Here is a 20,589-nt window from a genome sequence, read left to right as displayed (position 1 = left end):
TATTTATCATTTCCTATTGTTCAGTGTTTGATATTACAACTGCAATAATGACCAGTAGTCGGTGTCTTTCTTTTTATTAGACATTGAACAAGGCTCAAATATATTTGAACGTAATCAGCTATTTCTGTTGTCTCTTTCCTCCCTCCTCATGTCTTCTGTCACTCCAACTGATGGAGGCGATACTGTGAATCTGTTTCAGCTGCAGGTTCCTGGCTAATAAAAGGCATGTGTTACATGCCTTGGAATGACATATATTGTGATTTGTTACTATTGCATTTAAAGCTGCTGTCCGGAGTTTCTGTTTGTTTTCAATTTATGTATCATTTTTTAACAAAGCTTAAATGTGTTAGTCTAGTTCGATACTATAATATAAAGTTAGTATAACGCGATATGAAAATTTATTCCTGAGCTCCGCCTTCCTCTCATAGACCCCCATGTTATTCCAAAAAGCGCCGGTTGCTGCCGACCAATCAAGTTCGAGCTTCAGCTTTGTCATGCTGTCAATCAACGGTTACGCGCGCAGCAAGCAAGCCCATGCAGAGGTGGGCGAGCTACGCACTACGCAACCGCGCGCACATTTGTTTTGCTTGTGGAGGAGAGAGCATCAGGGCTCAGCAACTTCCAGAAAAGTTACCAATCCCACGGCTTGTCAGGCCAAGAGACTGCAGGACGTTTTTTGGCTCGGGGTGCTCGCGTCGCTCCCCGACCACGGCCTCCATAGCCCGGCTGACGCCTTCGTTTAGATGCCGTGGTCGGGGTGCTCGCGTCGCTCCCCGACCACGGCCTCCATAGCCCGCCTGACGGCTTCGTTTAGATGCCCGACCTCTGGAGGAAGATGTTGGGGCGTCTGGGACATACTCTTCGTCAGAGGAGTCATGCAATTCTGAACTCTAGATAGAAATAAATAAACAATGTAACACATATACACGCGTAAATGCATTAAGTTTGATAAACAACGTCATCGAGAGGGATACACGAGTGTAATCACATATTGAAACTTTACTCGTTCGTCCTAGCAGATTCATGTTATTTTGGTATTAGGACAAGTTAGACTCAATACAGCATTCTAACGTAATTCCTTTATTATTTACTAAATGTAGAAGAGGGGAAAACAGCAAAACAGGCGAGATGCTGCAGCACTCCGGGCACTTCTCTCATGTACTGCGCGCGTGCACAAATAAAGGGGCGAAATCAGAGGGAGGGAGGGTGGGACCACCAGTGTTTTGGGAGACGCTGCGATTCAAACTCCGGACAGCAGCTTTAAGTACTTCTTCAGAGTTAAAAAAATATTTTTTAATTCTCTACTACCCTCTTGTGTCGAAAGCTTGCATCACACAGTCAGTGTATTTAGGTGCTTAGTGTTGACAGTTTTCAGAATTGCATTGCCAAAAAGACCATATAGAGTAGAATTGATTATTCCAATGGTATTCCTTTGGGATCATTTGTTTAATCAGTTAATATTTCAGCAGAACTCTATGAAATCAAGTAAAGACAAAGAAATAAATGATGTGTGTAATGCATGTTCACCATTTTGTCTTATTTGGGACAATAGCTGCCAAACACTTGTGTGTGCTGTCCTTTCTTTATTTACTTTTTATTTTCTTGTTGTTTTTTTTTTACAAAATAAACCAATAACAGTATTACAAATAATTCAAATCGATACATCCTTCACATGTATACCATCAAATATACATTTGTACAACATAAAAAAGAAAAGCAAAGTCCAAGTGAGATCACAGTGGTAAGAGCTTGTTTGGCTGTGGGTAAACCCTCTGGAATTTTACATGGACCCCTATGTCCCGTGTGCTTTGGACCAAGGGTGCAGGAAAAACCTTTATCTAAAACTCCCATCTACAGAGAATAGAAATGTCTTCAGGGGACCCTCAGGCAAAAAGAAGGGCTGTGCGGTAAAGGGAACAGGTACTGCATAAAGCTGAAATACTGGATTCTGGACAGTTAAACCTCTTGTGTATTTTTTGGTACTTTAAATATTAACTGAAGCATGTTGACAGTATACTGTAGACTCAACATTAACCTTGACAGTGTAAAAGCCTCTGTTCTGCACTATGCATGGGGTTATTTAAACCATCACTTTGATTTCAGTTCACCTGTTCAAAATTTCTGAGGTTTTCAGTTTTTGTCCTTCAGAGAGTGTGACAAGAAGATAGATATCAATCAATCAGATAAAATCCACCTATAAACATCTTTTAAGTTCAATGTTGAATCCTGTTTATCGTTTGTGTTGATCCATATACTGTTGTGTTTATGAACTTTGAACAAGCAAGAGAAGATGTTTCCCGTTCCTGACCATCCAGCCTTTATGCTAAACAAGCTAACCATGTTCTGACTCCATCTCTGCTCTTAACACACACAGATACTAAGTTGATATCTATCTTAATAGTTCACTCTCAGAGAGAACACAAAAACATTTTTGAATTTGAACATTTTCAACTTGTCTCTGGCAAAAAAAAAGTAAATGGTAAAAATACTACCAAAACCAGGCACATTTCAGCTGTACGAAGTACTGAGAAGCTGCCATAGGGCAGTTTTGACATGGGCCAACACATGGATGGAGCACAGCGCACACACATTGAAGCAATTATTTTTTTAAAAAGGGAAAAGTTTTCTTCAGTCTGTACATAAAGAGGTTAAATTCAAGTGATTTTCCTGCTCTCTGTTTGTAAATGTGTGTTTGTAAATGACTCCCACATACAAAAATGAGCCAGTGATAAGAGCAGTGAGTCTGCAGTTCAGGCTATGAACTCCCACAGTCATTTGATGATTTAAAATGAATTAAAGAACATCAGGTAGTCAGAATATATTACTGTTATGGGTGAATATGTCTTGCAGTGTGACTTCTCACTCACTTTTAGGAGGTTGTGTAACTGTGCAACCCAGTAAAACCTCAATGTACACATTCAATATCATGTTGAAATGATGATCGATCACGTGAAAAGTAGTTACTCAGGGCCCCAATTCAGACTTTGATTCTTTCTTCTCTCTTTAGGAAATCTCACTGTTTAGCTACTGTTCAGACACAGTTAGACAATGTTTGAGGTGAAAGGAGCTTTTTCTGTTGCATTTACTTAAATATAACAACACAAGGTTCTTTTGACTACGAATCTATCATAATTATTAGCTTGTGTTGTTAAGTTAGGCTTCAAATAAATTTAAAAAAAAAAACATAAGAGTAACCATACTTCAAAGGAGTTCTCAGAAATCCTTAAATGAACTCATTTCTGCGAAGAAAAACAGATCAAATGATGTCAGATTGAACAGGTGCATACAAGGTGTGAATGTGGTGCCTTGCCCATTGTGTCAAAACATGTGCAGGCCATGCATGTGTACAGTACAGTCTATTTGTGCATGTCTGTAAGACGTTTAGGACCATTGTTACAATAATGGTGCATATTGCATGACAGATCAGTGCAGACTGATATTGATAATCTAACTGAACAAGATATATTAAAAGGAAAAGAGGACATGAATTACCAATAATTTCCCGGAAGAGCTTCAAAATCAGAGCTGTGGAAGCACCTTGTTTTAGACTGCGGTCATTTAAAAGTGTCAAACAATTTGTGTGACTGCAGGACGTTTGGCACAGAGCACACATCACACCCACAGTATCTAATGTACATCTGTGATGAGCTTGTCTCATACTTTCCACTGACAAATAGAATATGTTCAAACAAAAACATGCACAAATATTGTACATGTAAAGCAGCTTCTGACCTCGCTGTGCAACCATACAGAACAAGAAGAGGATGGAGGTAAAGGTGTTGGGTCAGATTAACCCATTATGGCCTCTTTGCCCACAGCTCTTCCGTAGCTAAGCCAGCACTCTGTGAGCAAAGCATTAATAAATGGACTCAAATCTTCATTTCAAGTGAGAACTTTTTTTTCTTATCAAAAAATGTGTGCTAGTGAGTAGATCATAAACAACAACTTAACCACAAAAAGTGAATGAGGAGATACATTACCTACCCATTTTACAATGGCACTGAATGAGAAAACATCTATTGGGAAGAAAATTGATGGATTTGGCTGTGCTATTGGATACTGTCACAAAACCAGGAGTGTTGTACCTCAAAAGAACTGAGAACTTTATGACCAACGAGTTCAATAGGATTTGAGTTCAGAAAAGACTCATGTACAGAACATCAACAGTGCAAGAGTACACGTGTATCTTGTGGCAGGAAGAACATGTCAAATATCCTGATATACATTTTAAAAAATAAAAATAATTCAAACATCACATGAACCAAGATGAGAATTCACATTTCTGTAGTGTGAAGTATAAATTGTTGTCATAGCATTTATAAAAACCACAGTTTTATCAAAATTCACATTTTTCAAAACCAACAAAATAGAGTTCTGAGTGTATACTGGTTCTGTGAAGCCTAGGAACCATATTCCCTTTATATCCACCCACAGTGGTTTTTGAAGCAGCATGTTGGTACAATACTCAGCATCTCACCTCAGTTAAGTCATTTTAAATCATAAAGAGAATATGTACATGGACAGATTACACACATAGACAAACAGTCAAAGGATCCGTATGCCCTTTAAGAAAACAGAGGATAAATAATCATTTCAAAGGTCACAATTGCTTCTCTTTTGAAAAGACTGTCCTCACAAGAAAAATGACAGCACGAGGGATTTGCTCTTTCATCTTGTGTTTACAGCTCTAACAGCCAGTTACAATGCTGGAAGTTTTACAACAATTTTCATAGCTTTAACTTAATCAAACCCTACCATAGCAATAAACAGCTGTACAAATTTTGTAAGGGTGATTTGTCAGGACTTTAGAAACTACTACCAATCAGTGTTGGCTTGCCAAGTGAGTATGACAAAATACTCATGTTTGTTTGAGAGTGAAAAACAATAACATGTTTTGTTAAGTTTGTAGAACTTTCTGTTATTCTTGTGGCAGCCTCAAAGTCAATAGGTTCTAGTTTCTAGATTCGAAAGAAGGAGTTATTGCCCTTTAATTACAGAAGCTGAAATTGAAATTCCTCCAGAACCTTGGGCCTTCACCTGTGAATGTAAACAGCACAAGTTATTGTTGACAGCTGCACCAGGCATTGCACAGCACTTTGTCAAGGAAGAAACACTCCCAGTTTGGCGCTTTTGTTTGGAGGCTCTAACTAAAAACACACCACATCATTTCTTCGCTTTAAAAATTAAAAGGTGCTTAAATCCTTTTGACAGAATTTGACTGTAGCATTAAAAAGTTCAGACATGCTAAGATGCAAACTTTACAGTGACTTGAGATATTAAGGTTCTAATCCATTGCACAACACCATCAGAGAGCCATTTGATTGTCCCAAAATTAATTAGGAAAATGAGTCTCAAACATATGGTGGCAGTGGCTCAGGTGGAAGAGTGGGGTTGTCCACTAATCAAAAGGTTCCCCTTGCATGCTTAAGTGTCATTGGGCAAGACACTGATCACCAAGTTGCTCCTGATGGCAGGCAAGCACCTCGCTTTGGGTACCACAAAGGTAGGAAGTGCCATTTAAGTGTAGACCACTGACCAAACACAAAGAACTTTCTTCAGCTACAAGAAGAACCAGATTCCTGCAACAGATGGTCTGAACCCACTGAGCCAACAGCATAAACAAACAGGAGACATGAGACAGACTGAATACACAGAAGAACTGTGGCAAGTTCTCCAAGATGCTTGTAACGATATATCATAGATGAAAGCGGTAACAAATAAAACAGACTACACCTAACCACAGTCAACAGTGTGGATAAGTACATAAGTACACAGAACACACTTGAACCCTTTAAAGAGTTCCTCTTTAAATTGACAATTACTTCTCAAAATCCCACATTTAGTCTTAGCTCGGTGCAAAGGTTTTGAAACAACTTTGTGGAAGTCAATTTTTTTTTTTTTTCATAATTGCAACATCTGTCTCTTGTAACTATGAGAGCATTAGTCTGTCTAATCAGTGTAACCTTCAGACTAATGTAAGTAGTCACAAGAAAGAAGGGGCATAGAGAATTTTGATTCAACGTCAAAGGCAAAGTTTTGTTGTTCAGAGTACTATTTGTTCAGTGAATGATCCAAGAGAGCTCTGTCTGTCATCCACTTGTGCCTTTTATCAGCATAAACTGACACCTAAAGAGCACATTGGATCACACACGAACCTTATGTGACATTCAAGTCTCATTATAATGTTATGCACTTAACAACCTGTGTTAAATTTAAAATCACTGGAACAATTTACCTGGAAGGAAGCTTTGGAATTTTGAGCAAAGTAGCATATTTTTTATGCCAGCAAATACATGAACCAATAAAGACATTGAATCACTGAAGTGGTGGTATGGTCATTTTAGAACACCATTCAGATATTTTGTTGGGGTGTACATCAAAATTAAGAAAAGTATACTGATATGTACAGGATAACAGCTGTGAGAAAAACTGATTTCTCTTGAAATTGAATATACTGCTGTAAAGTAGGCTACCTTTCCCACCAAAACACATATAACATACTGAGAAACATAGGAAATAGTATTGTCTCCTCACCCAAACCCTGACCCAAAGTTGCAGTAACTTGTCACGGTTCCACAGTAAATGGGTTAGTATGATCACAGGGACAGACAAGCATTTACAAAATGTCCATTTCAGATGTCATGTCACAGTTAAAATGTTCTATTTGGTGAGAGATGTCTACAAAAAATAAAAATATCAACCAACTGACTTTTCAAAATATCAGAAGCCATGCCTTTTTATGAAATTTTCAGACCAGCTCAAAAGGATTGTTTCAAGGGACCATTTTTACAGTGCTGACAGTAACTATTTGGTTCCTTAATTTGTCTCAGATGTCAGTTTTCCAGTCAAAACCACATCTGCAGCTTCTGACAGTGCAGGCATGGAAGTATGTGACGGCCGTTTATAAAGACCTTTAAAGAGCAAATGTCATCACTAACTTCCAGTCTGGATGCCAATAAACAAAATAAGCAAAATCTAAAACAAGCACTGTCTGATTAACAGTAATGTGAGGTTAAAAAGAGCCATACTGAGAAGAGATTCCCTTAGGCTTAATGTGTCATAGTAGAGGACAGAGACTGATAGCTTCTATTGGCTTATAAACCAGATGCAATGAAAGATCCTTTCTGACAGCATTCTTGTGGGACCTGCGCCCAGACATTTTGTAATGTAGGAAAATAACATTTGAATAATATTACTTCACTTAAAGTTAAAATCATTAAGGTTTCAGTCCTGATAGATTTGGCAACACCTTTATAGTTACTGCTGGTGGTAGTGTGTTTTTCTTATTGTACAACAAACTGTACATGTGGCGACTATTTGTTCTTCACCTTCAGCAGATATCACATCAGTGATGCAACAGAGGAGCAGCTGGTGGATTTGTTTACAGGGCAGCTCAACAAACTAGACTAAAGAAGACAGTCAATGCTTCTTCTTCCAAATGCATCCACTGGCCTTTATCTGTCACATGACTATGAGGGTGTATCACTTCCTGTGAATCCTTTGTGCGTAGACATGCTTTTTGAATCCTGTGTGGATTTAGGAGTAACAATGTAAACACTGAGTAACAATGAAGATACTGTATATACAGGCAGTCACAGAATGCAAATACATGTAGCGTCTCTTGCTGTAAAACTGTTTACCATAAATAATATTAAAAGTAGGTTTTGATATGCCAAGCAAGGTAATGGGTTATAACTTATAATTTTAACAACAAACATCTCTGTGTGATGGATCAAGCAGTAAGGTGCAAGTGGCACTTGTAAATAAATGCGCTCAACTGAAAGTATTGACTACTGCAAGCTTTATGCTAGTTACTGAGGTTGTTTTATGCAGTAGACATTTAGTTGAGTTTAATTGTGCTCTTTTTCCTTTTATTCACTTTAACTGTGAGTCCTATACACAAAACAAAAGTGCATGGTCAACTTTTGAGAAGGATTTGTTACTTAGATGATTTTGTGGTAACGCAGCCAGTGGAGTAGTGATGCCAGAAATCTTAAATCGACATGGGCTGAGCAGCTTGAAGACTGGGTTTCGATGGCTGTGTTTATGGTCAACTACAACATCAGGCCTCAAAGCATTACCGTTACCTGAATATAGAGTAGCTACAAAAACTACCATACATCTGTGCTGTGCTGCAGACTGATGGAACCCTCTGGAGAAAATCAGAAGAAAAGAAGGGTCAATCTCAGTTTAAATGAAGTCACAGTCTGTGTGCAATATATCAGTCCTCCTTAGAGGCTCAAGCAGAATTGCAGGGGCAGTGGCTGCTGGGCTTTCTACAGTGAACAGAGCTGGTGTGCTCCTGATCTGTGATTTCACACTTCCACTGAGGTGATCTGGTTCATTTGGGCCCTCATGGACTGGATACTGTTCAGGATCTTCTTCTGGTGGCCAGCCAGTGTCACGCCTACCTTTACGATGTCCCTGAAGAGAAAACATTTGTCAGTTCTAAATTAGCGCAACACAAGAGTAACACTTCACACTCTACAAAGATACACATGCATAGATACAACAAAAGCGTCTGTCTAACATACTCCATAGACATCTGAGACACCACATCAAAGCTGGTGAAGCCTTCGTTGGTAAAGTTCTCCTTGTACTGGCCCATCTTAATGGCATCCAGCCACTCATCCACTGTACTGAAAGAGGAGAAGTCTGGAGTGCTGCGGTCGAGCAGAGGTAAGTGAACACTGGTGAAAAGACAAGACGAAAGAAGAAAATTACATCCTGTGATGAAGCTGACTTTTGAGGGATGTGGCTCTGTTGTAGTACAAAGTAACTAAAGTCCTGTGTGCCATACCTTGATGACAGTGGTGTCATGGCCTTCAGACTGTTGGGGTTGCGGATCATTTTATCCAGGGTGCTGACAATTTGGCTGAATTTAGGCCGGTTGTTACGGTCTTTCTGCCAGCAGTCAAGCATCAGCTGATGTAGTGCACTGGGACAATCCATAGGAGGTGGCAACCTGTAGTCCTGCTCTATGGCATTGATTACCTACAGGAATTATTGTGAAAACATGAATGCTTATTTGCTGAGTGAGTACCTCTACCTGGAGACCTGTGTAGGTCACCATACATACGTATGTATACGCACGCACACATGCAAACACACACACGCACGTACACTCACATACATATGCGTGTTTTGTAAATAAAGGTAGATGCATAGTCCATAATAACATCAGCGAGTCAGTGTAGGCTGTAATTATATCCTGTCAATCAGTTGAAAAAAATAAAACAATGCTGGATGATGGGCAGTATTTTTGGAGTTCTCTCTCTCTTTCTCTCTTGCTCTGAACAAGGGTAAAATAAACCAAATAATCCATAAAACTAATCTGAATGCAGTCTATAGCTAACTATTTTGCTGCAGCATTTGTTACCTTGCCTTGTTTTAGTTTATTTCTATTTCTCCCACCAGCTGCATCTAATCAGCCTGCTCGAGCCTCCCTCCACTGTTAGTTTGGGTGAGACGTGATGATATCCATCCCAAGTACTGATCAACATCCAACCCTCCTGTGACCAATGGCTAGTCTGTCTGTGTATTCAGAGCCAGTGAGCAATGGACTTTCACAAAAATAATAATTTAAAAAAAAATGTGTCAATGCGCGATAAAATAATTGCCATCATTAAATAATTAACATGATAAAAACACGGGACCCAATATATGTAGGGCCCAGCCCTAGAATCAAGATTAATAACATTATTTTCAATTAATATTTAGCTTTACAGAACTGGTGGTTCCCATATTTTACACTATTCATATGATTATTCAGTTGTTCCACTGAACTACTGAATAGATATGGGTTTAAATAGTGAGGAATTATTGAGAGACACACAGAAATGTTTCATGCTCACCAGCAATGCAAAAGTGTTGTGTAACCAGCAAGTGACAAAATAAGTAATTGACAACCTTCCCCCGAAAGATGTCACTGCAATCTAAATACCTGAATTCTTGACTCCAGTTGGGTAGTTGCAGCAGATGCTGTGTTCACTGCTGGCAGTCTGAAAGCACCTTGATCATCAGGCCTGTTATTCTGCAGCACTACACCTATTATTTACTGTTACTTAGTGAGTAGGATGAGGAAAATAAAAACAACCTGCTTTGGGCAATACTTCAGAGCCCCTCAACCTATGCCCTCAGTACAATTTAACAGATATTATAATTTCATACAATTCTGCAACAAGAGAGCTTTAAAAACTGCTGTTTCTCTGTATAGCAGTTCTGTAATATGTACTAAAATACAAATATTGGCTGTATGACAGGGCTTTACTCACATCTTGATTACTCATGTCCCAGTAGGGCCGCTCTCCGTATGACATCACCTCCCACATGACTATGCCATAGCTCCAGCAGTCACTAGAGGAGGTGAATTTCCTGTATTGAATGGCCTCTGGAGCTGTCCACCTAATGGGAATCTTCCCTCCCTAAAAAAGGAGGATGGCGCCGTGGACAGAAGGACAGAAAGGAGAAGTTTTATTCAGAATCCAAGAGCTTGACTTTTTTTGTTTGGTACACTGGAGGAATTCTAGTAATTTCATTTATTTTATAATTTCAACAATGATATAACTTTGGTTTACTTAAAATAAAACTTTACTAGTAGACTGTGGTAAAGACTCACCAGAGCACTGGTATAGGTGGGATCTGATGTATCGTCTTCAAGGAAGCGTGATAGGCCAAAGTCAGACACTTTGCACACTAGGTTGCTGTTGACAAGGATGTTCCTCGCTGCCAGGTCTCGATGGACGTAGTTCATGTCACACAGGTACTTCATTCCTGCTGCTATGCCACGCAGCATTCCCACTAGCTGGATCACTGTGAACTGCCCATCATTTTGCTTTTGAGAAAAAAAACAAACATTGAAATTAGTCTAAATCTACTCCATATCAACCATATGTATCCTTGTGAGCCAGAGGTCAGAGCTCCAATATGTAGTCAGCACCAGCAGTTGTACTTGATCCATCTGACAGTCTTTGACAGCTGTTAACCAATGATTCCATTAAAAGCAGCCTTTTTATTTCACATACATGTTTTCTTAGGATTGTTTTCCATGTATGGAATTAGAACAGTCTCATAATTCACAAATGCACACAGAAGAATTCACAAATGTAAACTGCAATCCACAAATGCACACAGAAGAATTCACACATGTGAACTGGGGTTCACAAATGTAAACTGCAATCCACAAATAAATTAAGAAAGTTCACAAATGTATTTCTGCATTCACAAACTGCTTTTGTGTGTGAATCTTTTTTGAGACTGCTCTGCCGTCAGCTCGATCCACAAATGCATTTTTTTTTCAACACGGAAGTTTCTGTAGCCAATCAGATGTCTCCCTCCTTTCAGCCAATCACAAAAACTCACCCCACGTGGGGGTGGGTGTACTGTTCAGCCAATCATATGAACGCGTCCGCACAGCGTTATACTTCACCGTGTCATTGGGCTGAAGAGTGAAGCTGCCCGTCGGAGAGACCATGGCGTCTGATGGGGACAATAGACCCTTTATTTGTTTACAAACATTGTGACGTTTTTTGTGGCCGGGGCTTATGCTGGAGGCAAAAGCTGAGCGAGAAGTCAAGCGGGACTGGGAGTATATAGTTTGCGCTGGGAGTTTGCGCTGCAAACTCGAGCATTTTTAACCCGTTAAACTTCAGTGTACCGCCGGCGGTACACTTACTAATTTGCATAGGAATTTAAAGAATGTCCGAAGACTGCAAACGCGAATATATAAACATTATACGCCGATGGAAAGCTTAGATTCTCATGAATCCGCCGGTATAAATCACTTTCAGATGTGATTACCACAGCGGATAATATAAACACATTTGTCCGACAAACAATGAATATCCATCCATCCTTTCTCTGTACACGGCTTCAACGTACACAGCACGACTCACATTTCCGGGTTCATTATTACACACACAAAAAAAGATTCCACAAAAAAACGGCCATAATCCAACCTTGGACATCCAGATGACACAAGCCAGGAAACTATTTTGTCCAGAACATGTCTTGAAGTCGGTATATAATCCACGAATCGGTCGTTTTCAAGGAAATACACCTCGCGATGCGCGTCCCCTGTATTTCTCGTCATATTTTTTTTATTTACAAATAGAATATTAGCGATTTTTTGTACTGAAAATGGCTGGAATTGACTGCAGCTGATCGTCTCTGGAGAGACAGCAGGTCCGATTTGTGGCACTGGCAGCGAGCAGTGACACTTTTTGTGGCACCGATGCGGTGCCACGGTTAATGCCACTGTTTGGGCGAGATGCCACTGCCGCAGCGGCATTTCCAGTGGCCTCTGGAGATGCCAGCAGAGATACCACGGTTAATGCCACTGTTTAGGGAACATGCCACGGTTAATACCAGTACTTTTACCGCTGTTTAGGCGAGATGCCACGGTTAATGTCAGTATCAATGTCACATTGAGCCTAGTCTCAATGTGATAGAGACTAGGCTCTATCAACTTTTCAAAAATGTCGTCCTGCTGTGTTTTTGGATGCCAGAATAGGAGGAATTACATTGGCGAACGCAAATTAAAGTTTTATAGGATTCCACCGAACACTCGTGCTCAGAGGGAACGAAGACAGTTGTGGTTAAATGCACTGAGGCGAAAAGACTGGACAGAGACGATCAGCTGCAGTCAATTCCAGCCATTTTCAGTACAAAAAAATCGCTAATATTCTATTTGTAAATAAAAAATATTAAATTCAATTCAATTCAGTTCAGCTTTATTCCAGACACTGGGTCCAAATACACACACCATAAGGACACAACAAGACACACAAAAAAAATACAATCAAAAACAATAACCCGTTAAATATGACGAGAAATACAGGGAATATTGGACGCGCATCGCGAGGTGCATTTCCTTGAAAACGACCGATTCGTGGATTATATACCGACTTCAAGACATGTTTTGGACAAAATAGTTTACTGGCTTGTGTCGTCTGGATGTCCAAGGTTGGATTATGGCCGTTTTTTGTGGAATATTTTCATCTGTGTGTAATAATGAACCCGGAAATGTGAGTCGCGCTGTGTACGTTGAAGCCGTGTATAGAGAAAGGATGGATGAATATTTGTTGTTTGTCGGACAAATGTGTTTATATTATCCGCTGTGGTAATCACATCTGAAAGTGGTTTATACCGGCGGTTTCATGAGAATCTAAGCTTTCCATCGGCGTATAATGTTTATATAATCACGTTTGCAGCCTTCGGACATTCTTTAAATTCCCATGCAAATTAGTAAGTGTACCGCCGGCGGTACACTGAAGTTTAACGGGTTAAAAATGCTCGAGTTTGCAGCGCAAACTCCCAGCGCAAACTATATACTCCCAGTCCCGCTTGACTTCTCGCTCAGCTTTTGCCTCCAGCATAAGCCCCGGCCACAAAAAACGTCACAATGTTTGTAAACAAATAAAGGGTCTATTGTCCCCATCAGACGCCATGGTCTCTCCAACGGGCAGCTTCACTCTTCAGCCCAATGACACGGTGAAGTATAACGCTGTGCGGACGCGTTCATATGATTGGCTGAACAGTACACCCACCCCCACGTGGGGTGAGTTTTTGTGATTGGCTGAAAGGAGGGAGACATCTGATTGGCTACAGAAACTTCCGTGTTGAAAAAAACGCATTTGTGGATCGAGCTGACGGCAGAGCAGTCTCAAAAAAGATTCACACACAAAAGCAGTTTGTGAATGCAGAAATACATTTGTGAACTTTCTTAATTTATTTGTGGATTGCAGTTTACATTTGTGAACCCCAGTTCACATGTGTGAATTCTTCTGTGTGCATTTGTGGATTATGAGACTGTTCTAACTCCATATCCATGAAGTCCTTTACCACTAAAACTTAGAACAGTTTGTTGTCATCATTTTTGAATCTTTCCAGAATTGTTCATATGTTCATGTAATGGGCAAATTGCTCGGACATGCAACTGCAACTTAGGTTTGTGGGTCTTCCTGCTTTCAGGTTTGTCTTCAGTCAGTCTTAGCCCATTCTGTAGTACATAATGATCTGGCTACACCTCAGAATAATTTTGCTATTGGGAAAAAAAAAGCTCTGGGATGTGTTTTGGCAAACAAACCACAGCAGTCTTGTATAGAGCTAAGTGAGGAATGCTGTGAAAGTGTCCCTGCAAAACAGTGATGGATGAAACTTGTTTAAACAAGGAAACACATAACACACTTTGGCATACATGCATGGTATGAGAAACATAGATGGTACCTAAAAAATGATGCATAGCTATGTCTTTACATAGATGTAACTAAAGTAGAAAATCAAGAATTAGGAGGACTTCACTGTTATTTGGAACTCACTTTCTGGTCTGTGCTTTGTTTAAAAAAAGAAAAAAAATTATCTCACTAAATGCAGAGTAATGCAGAGGTAGACGAGTGTGTAAATTTACCCTGAGGAAGGAGTCAAGGGATCCATTCTCCATGAACTCAGTGATGATCATCACAGGGCTGCTCTTGGTCACCACTCCCTCTAGATGGATGATGTTGGGGTGGTCAAACTGGCCCATGATGGATGCCTCACTCAGAAAGTCCCGCCTCTGGCGCTCAGTGTAACCTGCCTTCAGTGTCTTAATAGCCACCAATATCTCTCTCTTCCCAGGCTGCCTTAGATTTCCACTGCAGACTTCACCAAACTCACCTGACAGGAAGACAGGAGCAGTGGAAAGTGAACAACTTTTTAAACAAATTGTAAATGCATGGACATAACAAAGAATGCCCTTCATGTACTAAATGTTGAATTTCTTTTGGGCACTCCTGAAAAGTTGAAGTAAAAAATCCCCCTGTGAAAAGCTCAGCACTGTTCTTCTTTACCTGCACCAATCACTTGTTCAATCTTGACACAGGCAATGTCAATTTCCTTGGCAAACTCTCTGACCGCTTCGTTGGGATCTTCATAAGTGAAGGGGTCGATGTAGATCTTCATTCCTGGTGACACTTCAATAAAGAGACAGAAGAAACAGCAACCGCTGTACACAAAAACTGAAACATGCATGGAAACACTGAGCAACAGAATGTTTTTAAATACTCTCCTAAACTAAAACCTACTTCACAAAGCACAGCACTGATTGCTGTCAGTCTACATAACAAAAACCACATACTGAGTGCAGTAATTAAGTGCTACTTACTGTGACCACTGGTATAATGTTGGAGTTTGTCTGTGTACTCTGATTCCGGTCTGTCTGAATTTCTCCTGCTGGTGACAAACGTACTTGATGTCAACAGAGATATGACCATCAACTGAGATACTCACTCTACTGATGAAGACTATATGGCACAGATGAGGGTCTGGAAGAGGCTAATAAGAGGAATTTTATTTGAGATACATATGAGAACTTCTTTTACATAGTGCACAGTGGAGCACAACAGAGAAGAATCTCTGTCTAATGCAGTGAGTTTTTTCTTGTTGTGACAGAAGATGTGTATGGTTATCTAAGTTACCTCAAAACATAACAGTGTGATTTTATTCATAATGCAAATAAATGCTAAAGTGCAATCTCAACTTTTTCTATGTATTTCAGACATGAAACAGTATAAAAAAGGCAAAATAGACAAAACATATCACACAAAATGAAAACACAAACAAACAAAACAGAAGCCAAAATAATGTCTGACAACAAGTAGGATAAAGTTTAACTTATTAATTCGTACCCACTGCATTTCTGTTTCACATATGTTACATCCTGTTTGATTCAAACCTTATGCTTTTAGACCTATTTGGAAATCCCCAAAACACCTTTACTCTTCTTAAATTGTTAGTTGTAATAGTTGCACTCATTGTTAGACCATCATTCAAACTATTCTATAGGTTTACACCACAAACTGGTAATATTTACTCTTCATGGTGAAATGAGCAAACGGCTTTTGAAAATGTAAGCGTTAATTTGTTTCCAATGTTGCTGCTGAACAGGCATTGTATGGTACTTTGTTTTTTCTAACATTATTTGCATAGTCGTAAAATGACCTAAATCTACAAATTTCAAAGTATTTGTCTTGGAAAACAACATGTCGGTGTGCTCGTTATATCCCCCATTATACATGATCATAACAGCTGTTGTTGTAACTTGTTTACTGTATATAATGTAGTATTATATGTTTTATCTCATCACAGTGAGTCAAGTACAGTAAAAACAGTGAAGAGTATAAAGCATCTTTTGAATTCAGACCGTGTCTTCTCCGTCATAGGAAAAATTCAGTTTCCAACTGAGTTTGTGATCCAGTCCCACACCTAGAAATGTATTTTCATACAATGTTTCAATGTTATAATTAGCAATCTTTATCAAAAGACTTTATTTTAAGATGTCAAACAGTGTAAGTTCATTTGTTTTTTTCAGATTTAATGAGAGTTTAATCCTGTCAAATCACAGTTTTTGTTTTGCCATCTCTGTTTGAACTTTAATTAAAAGCCCGACTAAATGGTCACCCGAGTAAAAAAACATCTGTCAAAACCAAAAATGCTCTTTAACTTGAGACCTAACACAAGTCATTAATACACAGTATGAACCGTTTTGGTCTAAACACTGACTCTTGTAGGATATCACATAAAATCTCTAGCAGACTTGATTTTTTGTTCCCCAATCTGTATAAATTGATGCCTGTTACTAATGTAGTGTTGCAAATAGTTTGCCATTTCTTATCTTAAGCCATACCTATCCCATTTATCCACTTGTACTAGATGTTTTACAGTATCAAATATTTTTTTAATCTACAAAAACTCCTACTATAAATTTCTTCTTGTCAGTGGAAGTAATTTCTTCTGTTATCTCTACTAACAAGAACACTGCTAACCTCCTTCTTCTACTTATTAATGACTTTGTTTACCTGTATTCTTTCATTCACTGTCCGTTGTTTGTTATTGTTTGTTTGTAGTAGTAGCTGATAAATGTTTTGTGTATTTCTCTGTTTGGAAACAGGAGGTCACAACTTCTGATATTAAGACTGATCAGCAGATTCGATAATCTATTAATCTTCGTGCAGTTTCAAACAAGAAGTGGAGTTTTCCTGTAAAGTGCTATTAAGCTACAATGGTATCACTTGAGCAATTTTCATTCCATTTGGAAAGTCCCGTAGTGAAAAGACAGATTAAATCTGTAAGCTGATGGTTTTCACAGTCCCTTCTGTTAACTTTTTGACAGAGTTCTTATCAGTTCAGTCAGTAAATGTCTACATTTAATAACCACATCTATCATCAGATTCATCACCTTCACCCACTTTGGTCCCTGGATCTTTAATTTTATTTGCTAGTTTTGGTATAACATTTACAAAGAATTTATGCAACTCATTTATGACCTTATTCCTACTATTTCTAGTTCTATTTTCAACAAAACAATGTTGGTAATTTTCAGCCCTAATTCCATATGTAGTAATATTATTTAATGCTTTTAATGTGGCCTTAATGTTGTTTTAAATTTTCTATTATAATATTCTTTCTTAGAAACTCTCATAACATTTGTTAATGTAGTCTTTTATATGTTTTCAGCTTTTGTAGTTCTTTTCTTTATACATTCTCTATATTGTACACTTTTCCTCTTACAAGTGTCTTGAAGCCCCCTTGTACTCCACGGTTTTCCACTATAGATTTGTTTTTAAGTGACTGTCTTAATGGACAGTATTTGTTGTAAAATGTAACAAATATATTCAAGAAGATCTCGTGTACGTTGTGAACATCATCTTAGTAAACCAGGTACCAGTCTTGAGAAGCCATACACTTTACAGGTGATTCCATGACTGTTTCACTTACGCTCATACACTTCTATTTGATTTATTTTGTTGTCTTTACAATTAGAACTGCAAACAGTGATTCTGGAAAGTGGTCACTAAAATAATTTATTAAGAATTAACTAATCATGTCATGTTGCATATGATTAGTGAATATATTTTCAATTAAAGTAGTGCATTGTGTTATTATACTTGGACTATCATTGAATATAAACTCATTCTTCAAATGTTTGCATAAATTCATCAGTCATTCTGTGCTTGTTTGGATTCAACTAACCTATATTTAAATCCCCACATATAAACATCCCATTGCCTTGCTCTAACTTGGCAAACAAGTTGAGCAAGATATCCTTAAAGATTTCTAATTTAGTCCTGTTGTCCTATCTATGCACAACTCATGACAACATTTGTCTCTGACTTTGTACGAAATATGGACATAAACAGATCCTGATATGATGAAGAGGCTGGGATCATTCCCAGCTCCATTTCAAACAATGTCTTGATGTAACACATGTTCTGTGTTTCTTATATGGATGATGACCCACAAATAGAATCAGTGATGGCACACAAATTGGTTTGCAACAATAGTGGCTCACCTGCGACAAACAATTATGACAACAGTGATGGCAATGATTAAGACGACTCCTGCAGCAGATGAGCCAATGATGAGGGGGAGCTTTTCCTGGATACTGGAGTTATATTCCTCTGCAATTTAAAAGAAAGAAAAGCAAGAAATGTCAGTTTAAATATCAGTTTAATCCAGTCCTGGTTTGCAGTGCCTTGGGGTAGATGTGTACAAATGAAGTTGGCCAGTAAACTTGCTTCTCATTCCTACCTTCAGTCATGGTTTGGAAGTACATTTTGCCACTAAACCGCCCAAATCCAGCAACTGTTCGAGCCCGAACCTGGAAGACGTAGATAGTTCCAGACTTCAAACCTCGTATGACTGCAGTGTTGGTCTGACTCCTTGTCAGAGATGAGTTCCACTCTGCCTGGTTCTGAAACACATGCATGAGAAACTAGAAATCAGACAAATCTGTCAGTAGAAAGAGTCAGCAGGAAGATGTCACTATCAGTGGGGAAACCATGATGTTATTGGCAATTGTGACAAAGACAGACTCCATATCACTAATGCACCTTCTCATAGTACTGCAGTTCATAGTCGAGGATAACACCGTTGGGCTGATCAGGCTGGGACCAGGATAGGGTGATGCTGTTAGGAGTTCTGCTGACCTGGTGGATGATTGACACTGCTGATGGTGCTGAAATGAAAACATAAAAAAGTGACTGTAAATAAAATACTGACAGACAGAGCATCTACTGAAACTAAAAGCAATCGGATTGCTAAAACTACCGGACACAATAATGATGGAGACATATCCGTGATCACTCAATAAATTAGTTAAAAGTAAACTGAGGGAAGTTTTGCAATGGGAAAAGAGGGTTTAGCCTCACCAGCCTGGTTGGTGGTGATGTTGACAGATGTGTACTGTGGTGAATAAGGACTCTGGTCCGACACTCCATTGACGGCTTGTATTTCAAAGGTGTACTGGGTATGAGCCAGGAGGTCGCTGATGTGGACGCGGGTGTCGGTCAGTCCCAGCTGACGTGGAACAAACTGTACATTGTCCCCACAGCGGGTACAGCCGCCACGTCCACTGCCGCAGCTTTTACAAATGATGTTGTAGACAACATCTTCACGGCCTCCACCCTCCTGGGGTGGGCTCCACTCCAGCCTCAGAGAGGTTTCATTCACGATGGAGATAACGTTCTGTGGTGCTGATGGAACAGCTGGAAGAGAAAGGAAGGGAGGATAATTTTCCTCCTTTATATATGTTTTAGAAACATATATACAAAATTACAGCAGACTTGCAACAAACAATATTTTACATTTGCCACTTTTTATCCTGTCTGCTGCTGCCTTTTGTAGAATATATTTTCAGCTATTATTATTTAACTCATCAGGTTGCAAAGCTAATTATCTTTATACAATACATGCACAAATATAGGACAGTCTGAGACTTGATTAATGGTTTATGTATTTAATAATTCCAAATGACAAAAGAATGAAGAATAATCGCAAAAGCATGCATGAAAACAAAATGTTAAATGGATTTCTTATGATTACAAAAATAACCCTCATCTTCATTTTTGAACTTTGGTGCAGTCTTTCAAGAGAAACACACTGCCTTTCCTGAATCCAATACTTTGCCACGTGCAAGTTATGGTGAAGTTGAATGAATTCACAGTGGGTACTGGACTGTCAGTGTTGTGTCTTGCACTGATTCTCTTCCTGGTGTGGGGAGTGACTGGTGTACAGTGACAACACGACAAAATCTATTCTTTGAGGCTTTTGTGGTTCTGCTGCCTTGGGCTGGGACCACCACTGAGGAATGGGGCAGTCTGCAGTCCAGTGTGAAGAGGCAGATCAAAGTCAGGACCTCTAAGTCTGAGGTTCTCTGCTGGACAACTGCAAGTTTGTCCTCAAGCATAGGTTTGTGTCTTTTTAATGAGTGAGGGTAAGATGGAACACAAGATCGAAGGTATAGTTTTAGGTAAGTTACCTACACTGACATAATTGTAAATAGCTTTCAAGATGCAGAGGGACACATATGAAAAGCTCTTAGCCTATTTGAAGCAGGTACAAGGTGATCCAGGAATGTGCTGTCCTGTCAGTTGTGTTTACATACTGGTACACGGCATCTGTGGAGGGTCAGAGTCAGTGCGGTAGTAGCCATTGCGACAGACACAGTTAGTTGCTCCTTCGCTTGTAGTTCGGCTGTTAATGGGGCATTGCAGACATTTGTGATCTCCCTGTGCAGCTTTGAAGAAGCCTGACATACATGCTGGAGAGAGA

The 20,589-nt window shown here is 39.2% G+C and overlaps 1 protein-coding gene across 4 annotated transcripts in view; it reads right to left on the bottom strand.

Annotated features, from left to right (window-relative positions):
* Positions 1 to 1,563: 1,563 nt before the first annotated feature.
* The window catches only part of LOC110968556 (ephrin type-B receptor 2-like), a 63,652-nt gene continuing 44,626 nt past the window's right edge, over positions 1,564 to 20,589 (bottom strand). Inside the window, exons 4-16 of one of the 4 annotated variants that reach the window (XM_051949352.1) lie at positions 20,423 to 20,578; positions 19,188 to 19,523; positions 18,870 to 18,994; positions 18,568 to 18,730; positions 18,329 to 18,437; positions 15,143 to 15,207; positions 14,829 to 14,954; positions 14,408 to 14,655; positions 10,619 to 10,834; positions 10,275 to 10,424; positions 8,801 to 8,994; positions 8,535 to 8,690; positions 1,564 to 8,424 (exon numbers count right to left, since the gene is read on the bottom strand). In XM_051949352.1, coding sequence (XP_051805312.1) covers positions 8,316 to 8,424; positions 8,535 to 8,690; positions 8,801 to 8,994; positions 10,275 to 10,424; positions 10,619 to 10,834; positions 14,408 to 14,655; positions 14,829 to 14,954; positions 15,143 to 15,207; positions 18,329 to 18,437; positions 18,568 to 18,730; positions 18,870 to 18,994; positions 19,188 to 19,523; positions 20,423 to 20,578 — 2,153 coding nt within the window. In that variant the 3' untranslated portion in view covers positions 1,564 to 8,315. Of the gene's footprint in view, positions 8,425 to 8,534; positions 8,691 to 8,800; positions 8,995 to 10,274; positions 10,425 to 10,618; positions 10,835 to 14,407; positions 14,656 to 14,828; positions 14,955 to 15,142; positions 15,211 to 18,328; positions 18,438 to 18,567; positions 18,731 to 18,869; positions 18,995 to 19,187; positions 19,524 to 20,422; positions 20,579 to 20,589 lie in introns of all 4 variants that reach the window. The other 3 variants (XM_051949351.1, XM_022218461.2, XM_022218460.2) reach the window with 3 other exon arrangements.

The sequence above is a fragment of the Acanthochromis polyacanthus genome, chromosome 6, assembly GCF_021347895.1.
Source record: "Acanthochromis polyacanthus isolate Apoly-LR-REF ecotype Palm Island chromosome 6, KAUST_Apoly_ChrSc, whole genome shotgun sequence".
NCBI classification, from domain to species: domain Eukaryota; kingdom Metazoa; phylum Chordata; class Actinopteri; family Pomacentridae; genus Acanthochromis; species Acanthochromis polyacanthus.
Note: the sequence above shows the minus strand (reverse complement) of the source record. Positions and strands in the feature narration are given on the sequence as shown.